We start from the raw sequence: 12814 nt of genomic DNA, 5'->3' as shown, positions 1-12814 counted from the left end.
TTCTTGAATTTGTGAAGGTACCTCTAAACGGTAGTAAATTTGGCCTGGACAGACCCCTGAACATGTTAATCCATATATTAGTGATGTGATGAAAACTCCTCACTTTGACTAAATAGAACATGTTGAATAGTTGATAGATTTTATTCTGTTATAATTTGTTTTTATGGAGATTTTTTTTGGTGATGTTTAATTTTTACAAATGGCTTAAGAATTATTTATTTCAATTAATATTATTTCAATATTTTGAGTTTGCTATTTAGTATAATTTGATTCTTTCACTATTTTATCAATATGGAAGTCAATAAATTATATTGAAATAAATTAAGACTGTAATTAAATAGGTTTAAATTTTAAAAAATGCAAATTTCGCTGTAGTAAGTATAAAAATCCATCTTGACTTATTCTGCAATAGGAGATTTAGTGCCATGGACAAAGAATAACGAAATTCATTCTGAATTGCAAAACAGATTAGAATTAAAGCATTCAAATTAAAAAATTTTTCTTTTTTGTAGTAAATGTTTAACTTCTGGAAGTAAATTTATTCAAGAAATATTACATGCATAATTTTTTTTTCATCTTTTATAAGAAAATGTTCTGATGTAACAACTTTAATTTAAATTTGAAAATAATAATTTTATAATTTTGAAGGGAGAATTATACATTAAATTGATGCAAAAATACATTTTTGAAGTTTATATATACTTTGAAAAAAAAATCAACAACCCTGCATTTAATTGTATTTTTTTTCCCTCCAAGTCATTTTTTATAATTAAAATTTTGCTGAAATCTAAAAAAAAAATTTGGAATAATCAGAAGTGATTGGTATTATTTTGAATTTGTTACCTAAATTAATTTTTTATTCTATTTCAATTTGTTTTAAAAAGGCTCTTGTTTTTCCTAGCTATCTTCTACCTTATCTGTTGCAATGGAAGGGTTTTTCCCTTTTCTGATAGCAACTACAGTTTGATTGGTTATATTGAACAGGAAAGTTTCTTGCAAACAATAAATTGATCCTATTTAGTTATCTTTTTTCTCTATTCTAAAAAAACTGTTGCTATATTTTATCTAGTATATATACTTAAGTGTTTTTAAAAAATAACAAAATAATGGTAATCTATATTGCAATAATTTTTCAGTTTAAATTATAATAACTATCTATAGTACAAGTGTTTTATTCGCTAAAATAAATTCTACAAAAGTGTTAGGAAATGCCAAGTATGTGACTAGAAGTTACAAAAATTGATTGTAAGTAATACTATAGAATAATATAAGTAATACTATAGAATAAGTAATACTTATTATTCTGTAGAAAGGATAAATGTTCTAATTAAATATCCAGACAGGAGAATGCTCAGTAAACAAAAAGAATCTTCTACCGAAGAATATCTAGAACTGACAATACCAGGAAAAAAGAAACTTCATCCCATTTTAATTCCTCATTAGCTAACAGCAAACAACATTCTCTTAATAATTATGTGGTTGAGACAACTGAAAGGAACCAAAAAAAAAAAATAATTGCCCAGGCTGTGTCAATCATTTTTTATTTTGCAAATATTCCTTTCACTGTGGCTCAATTTGATACCTTCTATCAAAAACATAATAAGTATATATCCAGACATGAAGCATAAATATCTAGACAAGAAAAAGCCCAGTAAGCAATAAGAGTCTTCTACTGAAAAACATTTAGAACTGACGATACCAGGAGAAAAGTAATCTTCATCCCATTTTAATTCCTCATTAGCTCTTCATCTGCTCTTTCTGAGAGAGATTTCTCTACATTTGCATTAATATGGTAGTGATAGGTATGGTAACAAATAAAGCAGTAGTTTTGATTGACTTATTTTTCATGACCTATAATATTTTTTGTGAATAATAATTCCTGTTAATGTAATTATTCCTGTCCTTACATGGTTTTTAAGAAAAATTTAACTTGATTAACTGTTTTCCTTACTATAAAAAATTTTTAACTTTTAAGCTTACCTAGTTCTCACAGTAATAGTGTTTTCTTTATTGTTCTATAGTGCAAAACTGGAACTTGTAAAAAAAAAATTTTCAAATTATAAGAAATGTTTTATTTTTTAGAGCTGCTAATAATGAAGACAAAGTCAAAGAAGAAAAAATACGAGATGAAAAAATTTGTTCAGACACTGCGAAAACAGTTGTATGTTTTATTTATTCTTATTTGATATTTATGAAATATATTGATTTCTAAGTTTTTCTGCCATAGTTTAAAAAATTTTAACTGATTGTAAATCTGTTGAAATCTTATTGATCTTTTTTAGTAGTTATTATTTTAATAACTGCATTACTTTATTAGTTTTGAAAATATTTTTTCATGCTTAGTTCAGAAAAAAAATTTTATATAATTATTTAAATAACATTTTTTAGGAACTATTTTGATTAGAGATTTTTATGTAGCTACTTGATAAAGACAGCAATTAATTTGTAATGGCTTTTTTTATTAAAATAATGTTATATTACTTTAGTAATTTAATTAACAGTATATTATCGTAAAACCTTTATGGTTATTCGTGTTAAATATTTTTTTTTCCACCATTATAAGCAAAACATAAAAAGTGAAAGTAAACATTCCACTTGAATGATTAATTGTTAAATTATATGATATGACAAATTTCTATTCTTCATTATTCCATCTGATTAGTAAAACATATACAAATGATTTTCATAGCCTGTTTGATTTTTTTCATAATGACAATTTTCAAAAATGTAAACATTGCTATGATGCTATTGAATTCTTATTCAGTAAACAAAAAGAAATTATCCTAAAAAATTCTAAATTAAAGAAAATCCTAAATGGTGTTGATATAATGTGATGTTGTCTTTATAAGTTAATCCTAAAATTGAATTCTTTTACATCTATTTTAGGGTGAACTTATTGCCGATGATTGTGATGTTACAAGTACTATCACTTTGCCAAACATGACTGTAAATGAAGAGGACTTAAAGGTTTTATTTTCTAGCCTTATAAATATTATACATTTATATTTTATAGCTGTGTTACATTTTTAAAGCATTAAATTTATTACCTATCTAAAAATGATTAATTTCTAGTCACATTAGTGTTTATTCATTTTATAAAAGAATAAAAAGTCTTCAAATTATAATCTATCTAGTGCTTGTCAAATTTAAATCTATTGTGATTATGGGAATTTCTATTTAGCGGTATCAACTCTACAAGTTTAGAGAAATCTTTTTTTTTTCTTTTCTTAAAAGATGCCTTAATAAGTTAATATGGGGTATCCAAAGTTTTATGAGCAGGAAAATATCTTAATATTCACATTTTGAATTTTTGTGGAACCTGCTGCTGTCCACTGCACACATTTAGTTAACTTCAAAAGCCTGTTTTGTGAAACTACGTTTTTCAAATCCGTTGAACTCGTAACTGAAAATTTTGCAGTTTCCATGAATTAATACATTTATTGTGGTATTTTTCCTCTATTTTCTGTTTCTCTATTTAATAATATGTTTAGGAAGAACTATTTTGAAAAACATACTTTTTTAAATGCCAGTTTTTAAATTAGAAACTTCAGCAAAAATGTCATCACATACCTTTAAACAGTGTTTTTAGAAATTGAAATGAGAGTTTTCTTTAATTTTTATGCATGTAACTATGGTATTGATTTTATAAACCTTTATCTTTGCCATGTTGTGATAAAATTGAACTTTTTCTCAGGAAGCTGCTCGAAAAGCTAAAGACAACGAACAAAGACGGAAGAAAGTGGAGGAAATGAGAAAACTCATGCTTGATGATGATGATGTGTTAGAAATCCATTCTGAGACTAGTAGTTTAGCATCATCCTCTGTTGAAGGCATATATCCTAAAAATAATAATTATGCATTTAAAAAGCCAGATAGAAACTCTAATAATGAAACAAGCAGTGTTCTGAGCTTAGGTAAAGTTGGTTCTATCCTTGGTGAACGTGATCATCCTAATGTAAAAGACTTGGATTCTGTGTCTGTTGATTCAAAATATTCAACTAATGACAGAGAAAGTTTGAGGAGCTTTTCTGCTAATTCTCTTCTAACTTCTTCAAAATGTTCAGAGCCTGATGTTGTTGCTAGCACTAAAGGTGAACAAATGCTTCAACCTGTTGCTCCACCAAGAAGAAAGAAAAGAAAAAACCCAGGTCTTATTAAATCTGCATCAGTGGGTACCAATTTCCAAATCCTGATTTTTCTTCTTATTTTTAATAAAAAAATAATATGATAGATGATATAAAATGTCCTGATTTGTTAAAATCATGATTTTTTTCTAAATGTAAATCACTTTTTTTTCCACATTTCGCAATGAAAGTTCTGATTAAATTTATGCTTAAATTTTATTAATATATATTTTATTAAAATAATGCTTAAATTTTATTAATATATATTTTATTAAAATAATGCTTAAATTTTATTAATATATCATCAATTAATTATTAGAAGTATTTAATGGTTGACACTAAATTAAGAAAAACTGTGTTATGTTAAATGAAGAGTAAATTAATTTTGATCAGAAAACGTTAAAAAAATTGTTTTAAATTTTTTTTTTATAAGTGTTATATTTAAATAAGCATAAAACTGAATAAAGATAATTGAAATATCTGCTTAATAGTAAAACAGCAATTTTGATAAAACTCATGGAAAATAGATTAGGTGAAGAAAGAACAAAAAGAGTTTTATCACAAAAATTGAGATATTTTAGTATTCGGATTAATAAGGTTCATACCAGTAATGAAAATTTAGTAGTCCAATAAGACCACCTAGGTATTCATATAGTGGTCCAAAAACTTAATATGGTTGACAGACTTGAGGGGGGTATTGAATTTTACAATTGCATCAATAATGTTATGGTACACATCAAAAATTAATAATTACCACCTATTATATCCTAAAACTAATTTAGTCTGTTATCCCATAATGATTAAATATTAGTATTTATTTAAATTAAATTAAAAAAAAGCTTAAATAATATCAGTAAACAGATATAAATTTATAGTAAAAGATTTTAAAAAAACTTAGTATATTAAATTTTTTAATTAAGAATCTGTATTTAGTATCTTATTTTGAAGTCTCCCAATTTTGACAAATTGTAACTTTTAAACTGAGTAAAATGCAGTTAAACAAAATTTACTCTTATATTTTTAAGAATTGATTCATTTTAAAATATTCTTTTAAAGTAAATTTCAGTAACTTAAAATTTGTGTTATTAATGTGACTAAGAAATTTAAATTTTTTTTTTTTTTTTTTTTTTTTGAAGAATTCAACAATAAATTCCAGTTCTGACTTACCTAGTCCAACAGATCCTGTTGAAAGTCTTGCAAGAGAACTAGAATTTTCTCTTGACTTACACAGTGCCACCAGAGGTCAATATGTTGTAAAACCTCAAGTAAGTTTGAAAGAAAAAATGCTGATAATGTTTTAACTAAGTCAATTTGATAAATTTTGCAGGTAATATTTTAATACTTAAAATGATTTTAACAATAATTTTTTTATCAAAATTAATGGTCAATGTTTTTTTCTTTTTTTTTATCACCTAATTTCATTTCATAGCATTAACTAATGTTGTCAAATTATTTTTCTTTATTCAAACTTAACTATTATTTTTATGTATCTTTTTCAGTCCTATGAGGAGATTAATCACATCTTTAGTGATTGAAAAACTTGAACTCTTCTAAAAAATAATTGCAAACCTGTTATTAATTTGAGAGAGTAATTAAGAGAAAAATGTTGCTTCAAATAATATTTCAAAAGTCTTATTGTAAATGTGGTTAGCATGAGCACATTATTAAATATCAATTATTGCCATGACAAAAAATTTTTATATTTTTTATACTTCAGAAAATGGAAGTAAAGAACATCACAGTAAGTAATTTTGTAAGGCTGGTCTGTCTTGGTAAAAATTTACAATTAAGTGTCTATCTTATTTTGACAATTTTTTTATTTTTACTAAAAACGGGTAGAACTTTTATTTCTTTGTTAATTACGGGTATGAAATTCTTTCACTGATTTGCTATTTTTTTCTTTTTATCACTTTACTCTTTTTCTAATTTTTTCAATCAATTATGGTCTATTTCTTATAATATTTCTAAGAAAGTTGAAAAGTAGCCAAGCTGTCATAAGCTTATGATTTTAAGCCTTTGAAAAAGTTTTAATAGTATTTTTCGGCAAGTAAATAAAACTATTTTTTTTTTAGTTTATTTTATTTATTTTGTTTTATTGATTATTTATTTTTCAAGTGTTGGTCATTTAGCTTTGTTTTAAAATAAAACAAGAAAGAAATATGTATATTTACTTGCGCCTTGCTAACTGAAAAATACCAACTAATCAAATAAAGCTTTAAATCATTGAATTCATGAACATTAAGATCAGGTACTGACAAATTAATTTTTCTAATGTGTTTTATATGGGAATTTTTCACGGATTAATTTTTATAAAGTTATATTTTGTCAATCAAACTATAGTCATGTTCATATCAATAGTTTTATTTTTCTGTATTAGTATAACCTTAATTTTAATTTAAATTTTGTTACTAATATTACAAAATATTTTGAACATATTTCAAATGCTATAATTTCTAATCTGTTGATAAAATAGTAATTTATCAATCCTCTTGAATTTAAATAACTTACTGTGCATTATTATTAGATAATGCAGCACACGCATCAGTTTTCTGAATTTTTTTTCAATGACATTGTTTTAATTTTTTATTTCACATGATTTTCCTCTTTTTCTTCCTTTTTGCACTCTTATGTCTGTTCTGATGAATTACTATAATGGCAGAATAGGTATTCCTTACCTGAGTTTCAGTGTATCCTAAATTGTGAAGTGGGCATTAGACAAAATATGGCAAATGGAAGAACCATATGTAAAGAATTTTCAAGGGTAAAAAGCATTTTGAATTGATAAAGTATAACTAATAGGCTGTACAATAATATCAAAAAGATAACACCTTTTACCCTCCATAGAGTACCAAAGTTTATTTTGGAGTGCTGTGTGCATGTCTAATTGATGTTTTGTTTGTTACCATAATGAATTAATTTCCAAAAAGTTTGTGTGCTTTTTACCTTGACAAAACTCTAAACTTACTCTTCCCTACCTGTTATGGTTTTTGGTAAATCATATTAAATGACATGTGACAGCAAGGTCAAACATTGCTCAAAGACTTTTGAAAACTTAATAAAGGTATGTGTTCCTAACTTAGAACAAAGAACTTTAAACTAAATTAATAAAAAGGCCAAAAAGAATTGCTATGTTCTCATGAATTTTTTTTTTAATATTTATTTGTATTTAAATTTAATTGGAGTGGCATATAAGGGGTTTTGAATACATTGAATTATTGAAAAAATTTTTAGTAGAATTTATTTTGTGCAAAAATATTGAAATATGTAATGTATAGTAATTTCATTTAATGATTTTTTTACCATGCTTCTGTATGACGAAGTAATTTTCTAAAAGTTCAGAATTATTTTAGTATATCTTTTGTTTTGGTTTGTAAATAATTAATCCAATTATGTTACATTAAACGATTATTATTCATAGGATAGAGAACAAGATAGGGCAGAAGGCCCAGTTAGCAACTGTGCTAGCAGTCAAAGTTCTCTGAAGTTACGATCTGACAGTTTAGGCAGTAACTCTTCAAAAAAGTCTCACAATATTGGAGAAACATCAGACTTGCTTAAAGGGCCTGTGGAAGATGTTAAACAGCAACCCTCTCTAATGGTACGAACTAGGTCTGATTCAGGTCGACCCTTAACTGATGAGGTATGAATGATAAAAGTTTTATTCTTTCTGTGAGCTTTGTTTAAATTATTTTTCAATAATTGAAGTTAGAAAAATAAAAATAATTAATGCCAAAAAATTTTATCTTCAGGATCTTTTCATTATTAGTCTCTACATAATTGTATTAGTTTATGACTACACTGAAATATTTTTATTTGTTTTTCAATGTCGCAATTTTAATTTTTTCTTCCAATTTTGTTGATAGGCATGCCAAATTAAAGTTGTTCATGTGATTTATTTTTATCTATCTTCACACTAACTTTATGATTAACAATTCATTTTTATCTTTATTATCAATGTTTTAAAAATTTATGTTGACAAAAGTATTCAATAACTCCTTTAAAATCAATTTTTTAGTTTAATAAAAACTACTACTTTTTTAAAATGTTTTATATTTAAGTTTGCTAAAAACACACAAATAAAAGTTAAACTAAAACATATACATTGAAATATATCTTTTTTCTTTTTTTAGATTTTTGTTTAATTATTATTATTACTTTGCTTGTTGAATAACGTCGCAACCTATTATTAGATCATAATTTGTACAATTATTCGGCACAACAGAAATAGTTACAGGGAAATTTTGATCATCAATAATAATTTCGGAATCAAAAGAACCGATGATGTTTGTTTGTGAAAAACCAAAACCAGTTAACAATTTATTGTTTCTTTTTAATGGTGGCTCGCCTAAGTTTGTATATGCCGCTTTTCTTAGCAATGTCAAATTGCTACCTGTGTCTACTAAACCGTTTAGTTTTTGATCAGATACTATTACTTCTTTACACATATTAATATGAGAAGGAGATTCGTGAACGGTATTTACATTGGCATGTGGTGCAGAATTATCATTTCGATTTTTTCGCCTACACTCTGTGGATTTATGACCAAACAGATTGCATGATATACATTTGGGACCACGTAAACGATTAGGACACGATTTAGATAAATGACCGATATCATTACAGTTAAAACAACGTTGAGGAACTTTAGCTGATTCTAAAACATTCGGTTTTGAAGGTTTTCTATAGTTGTTTTGTTTTAGGCTATCATGTGTATGGGGAAAATTTGACGAATTTGGAATATTGATCCTATTGTTTACAACAGTTTCATACGTACGTAATTTTTGCTTAAACTCCGAAAAAGAATTCGCTCCATAAAGTATAATTTTTTCAGAGTGTGTTCCGTAAATTCCATTTATGACATACTGAATTATAGACGATTCATCAATAGTAGAATCACATCTATTAGCTAATTCACGCATTGAATTAAAATATTGTAAATAAGTTTCGGATTTCAACATTTTACGTTTTTCAAGTTCTCGATGAATTTCTATTGAAGTAACAGTATCTGAAAATTCTTTAATTAATTCCTCTTTGAACGCGTCATACGTATTTAAATTTCTTTTTGAAAACAAAAATGATTTGGCAGTTCCGCAAATCAAACGCTTAGCAAAAATTAATTTCTGAGAGGAACTTATAGCTGGGAATAAATCAAAATTTTCCTCAACCTCTCGAAAAAAACTTTTCATAGAATAAAAATCTTCACCCGAAAATTTTCTACAATTCGAAGAAATGTCTCTTAAAAGTAACCAGAACTGTGAATTCATTTCCGAATTCGCTAACTCATTCGAAAAAGAAAAAGGATTTACGTTATTTTGTTTATTAAATGAATCATTTTGATTTGAAAAAAATGAAAGACCTTGAATATTTGATACAAGCTCTTCACTAACGGGGGTAGTTGGCTGACCTTGATTGGCGCCTACTGAAAAATCACAAGCATTAGTATTCTGATTTATTGGATTCGGCGGGAATATCGGATTATTAGTTTCATTTTCGTCTTCCGATAAAAAATCTGTGCTTAAAGTTTTTTGAAATTCAATAATGTTCGATAAAGCATTTAAAATATTTTGACATAAAATTTGCTCATCACCTTCAACTTCTAAATGCAACAAATTAGCTACTGAAATAAATTCTTTTAAAGAGAGAATAGCTAACAAATTTTCCTTATGTTTTTCGAAATTAAAATCATCAGGAAATGCTGAAAAGTTTCTTATCCTTTTTCTCGATGTTCTATCGAAAACAGGGAGTGCTAGTATTGAATTCAAAGCTTTAACAGCCTGAGTAGTTCCGTACTTTAAGGAATTGGCGATTAGGGGGATGTCTACTAATTTTAGTGCCATGATTAGTTTACAATGAAAATTTAAACAAATCGAAATTAGATAAACAGAGATTAAGAATTAAACAATTCAAAACAAATTAACGCGGAAATTGGAACTGTTCAAAATTACTAATCTTTTGAATTCAATTCTATTTAACATAAAAATTCTGAATACGAAATTAATAAAATTTCGCCTACCTTGGTATTGGGTGCAGTCCGTCCGTCAAAAAAAATTTTGTAACATATCGTCTTTTAATATCGTCCAGTAGAAGAACTTCATTTATTGCCTTTAACACAACACGTCTGTTTGTTAACGTCTTAATGCAATTCATCAAAATAAAATGTCGAACGTCTTTGGTGCATTTTTTTTTCGACAGCTTCAGGTATCTAGGGGTATTGTTGTCTTAGGATTGCAGGAGGGAAGGCCGTGCCCCCAAAATATGGCGGAAGGCAAGGAGCATCAGAACTACGTTAAGTAACATTTATTCACATATAGGACATAACACTGGACAATACTCAAAATAGAAGACACTTAACTTATTAGAAGAGGCCGTCTGCCTCGTCGGCTACCATCATTCGATGTGTGTGTGGAGGGAAGGGTGTGCGCCATGATATGCGTGGGGAGGGTGCGCAATGATATATGTACGTGTACATGACGTATGGAATACGCTTCCCACATTATTATTACTATCATCGTCATCAATGGCTTGACAGCCCTGGGTGGGCCTTAACCTTCTCAAGGAGTTATTTTTAATGGGTTTTTTTATTATTTTATTATTTTTCCAGCTTTTCCTTTTTTTACTTATCAGTAGTTTACTTATCTTCTAAGTTAGGTTTAAAATTGCAAAATTATAAAGACGAACATTAATTGCTGCATGTCTGTACATTATTAAACCGTTATCAACAGTAACAAAGTTATTCTACAAAAGTAACTCTTTCTTCTAACACTAATTAATCCTGACTGACTTATAGTTTTATATGTTAACTTCTTGATTGTGTTAACCACAGTGATTAAAAGTTTCTGTGATAAAAATTATCTCAGTTAAAAGACTTATTAATTTTATACCTAACTGAGATTTCATGTTTTTCCATTTAATAATACATTACTGTTAGTTCATTACATAAATGTTAGTTTGTTTCCTTCAAAAATAACCCTTCTTAGATATTTTAAATGCTTGACTGATATATACTCATCTTCCGAATTGTATTCGAGATTACTAGAATACAAGCATAAACATTTATTGCTTTAAATCCACTGCTGGAGTAAGTTGTTCAACCATGGTGATAAAATGAATTGCTACAAAATGAATTGCTACAAAATTTTTAAGGCTATTAAGTGCTACATTTTTGTATCGATAATAACTACTGAGCATTTTGCTAATGGTTTTTCTTAATAGTTGCTTGCAGTATTTATTATTTTAATTAGATCGCTAATTAGAAGGAAAAAAACTTAAGTTAATATTTTTGTACTTGTCTTATTTTGAAAATATTTATTTCATTGCAACTTTAAGTCCATCTATGTAATGTTATGTTCATAGATTACATACATTAATTAGCAAATTTTTTTGCATCAGAAGCTTGCCAAAACAGCATTATTCATATAATATTTTTTTGTCACAAAATAATTATAAATTAATTTATCAAACTAGAAATTGGCTTCACAATTCTGCTATAAGGAAAAACCATTTTTAACATCAGAAGTATTTAACAACTACTTATTAATAACAGTAATATATTATTATTATGCATGAAAATATAATTGTCCTACTATAAGTTGCGTTTTTCAACTAGTAATTTATAGTGTTTGAAAATAATCTTAGTAATTACTTTTTTAAAATTATGTGCTGATTATTTTCATAATCTGAAGGAAACAAAATTTCCTTTACATTACATTTATTTTCTACTTAAGCTCTTTGAATTTATCTCTAACCTCATTAAATTTCAATTCTAGGAAATTTTGGCCCAAGTAACTGTCAGAAATTTGGATACTGGTGAGCAAATTCCTTTGAGCCAAGCAGAAGATCATTTACCAAAATGCCTAAATCCATTATCTCTTCACATAATGCGTTTGACATCTGAATATGTTAGGTGGGCATTATGCTTTGTAGTTTTGACTTTATCACATCAAAATTAAATCTCATTTTTGTGAATCTAGTGCTATGGATGCAAGTTTTTACTCTGATTTATTCAAATACTCCAATGTTTCAGGAAATTAGTTTAGAATTATTTTTATTACCATCTGCTAATTAATATAATAAAGTTTTTATATTATATTATTTTTTCAATCTGGTGAAGTATTATGGTGTCTTTGTCCTATAAAATTAACTTTCATTCTAGGACTATTAATTTTATGGTCTTAAATTTGCATTGTTATATTTGTAAAAAATTTTTCATTTCTGTGCTAATGCCATTTTCTTTTACGGGGAAAAATGACTAGCAGTCAATTACAAACCTTACAGACATTTAGTTTTTTTTTTTTTTTTTTTTTTTTTTTTTTTTTTTTTTTTTTTTTTTTTTTGACTGAAAAAACTGATTTACAATTGTTTATTGAGTTCTCTAAATTTTATATGAAAAAAATCTTCTTCCTGCTTAATATTTTCACAGTTATAAATAATTTTTTATTTAACTTTTTTTTTACATAACTGATTTTAAATGTTTGTGAATTCATGAAAATTTTCTTTATTTGCCTACAACATTAAAAGTCTGGCCTTTTCGAGATTTTTAATTATTGATGACGTATGTCCAATCCATGAAGCCAGGGCTTCAATCCTTTGATTCATCTGATTTCTTGGTGGTAACTGCAAATAAACTTCAAATTACTAATTTCTGGTAAAGTTTGAACTTTCAACTAATTGTATGTTAATTATATAAATAT

At 26.5% G+C, this 12814-nt stretch overlaps 1 protein-coding gene across 4 annotated transcripts in view; it reads left to right on the top strand.

Annotated features, from left to right (window-relative positions):
- Window positions 1-12814, top strand: part of LOC107439498 (WD repeat-containing protein 44) — a 36432-nt gene that overhangs the window by 3301 nt on the left and 20317 nt on the right. For 2 of the 4 annotated variants that reach the window (XM_087157253.1, XM_087157252.1), the window contains exons 3-9: window positions 2083-2161; window positions 2887-2967; window positions 3695-4168; window positions 5261-5389; window positions 6784-6885; window positions 7543-7764; window positions 11891-12027. In XM_087157253.1, coding sequence (XP_087013379.1) covers window positions 2083-2161; window positions 2887-2967; window positions 3695-4168; window positions 5261-5389; window positions 6784-6885; window positions 7543-7764; window positions 11891-12027 — 1224 coding nt within the window. The remainder of the gene's footprint in view (window positions 1-2082; window positions 2162-2886; window positions 2968-3694; window positions 4169-5260; window positions 5390-6783; window positions 6886-7542; window positions 7765-11890; window positions 12028-12814) is intronic. The other 2 variants (XM_087157255.1, XM_087157254.1) reach the window with 1 other exon arrangement.

The sequence above is a fragment of the Parasteatoda tepidariorum genome, chromosome 2 (assembly GCF_982258835.1).
Source record: "Parasteatoda tepidariorum strain Cologne lab strain chromosome 2, Ptep-v5.0, whole genome shotgun sequence".
Lineage (NCBI taxonomy): Eukaryota > Metazoa > Arthropoda > Arachnida > Araneae > Theridiidae > Parasteatoda > Parasteatoda tepidariorum.
This window is presented reverse-complemented; position numbering and strand designations above follow the sequence as displayed.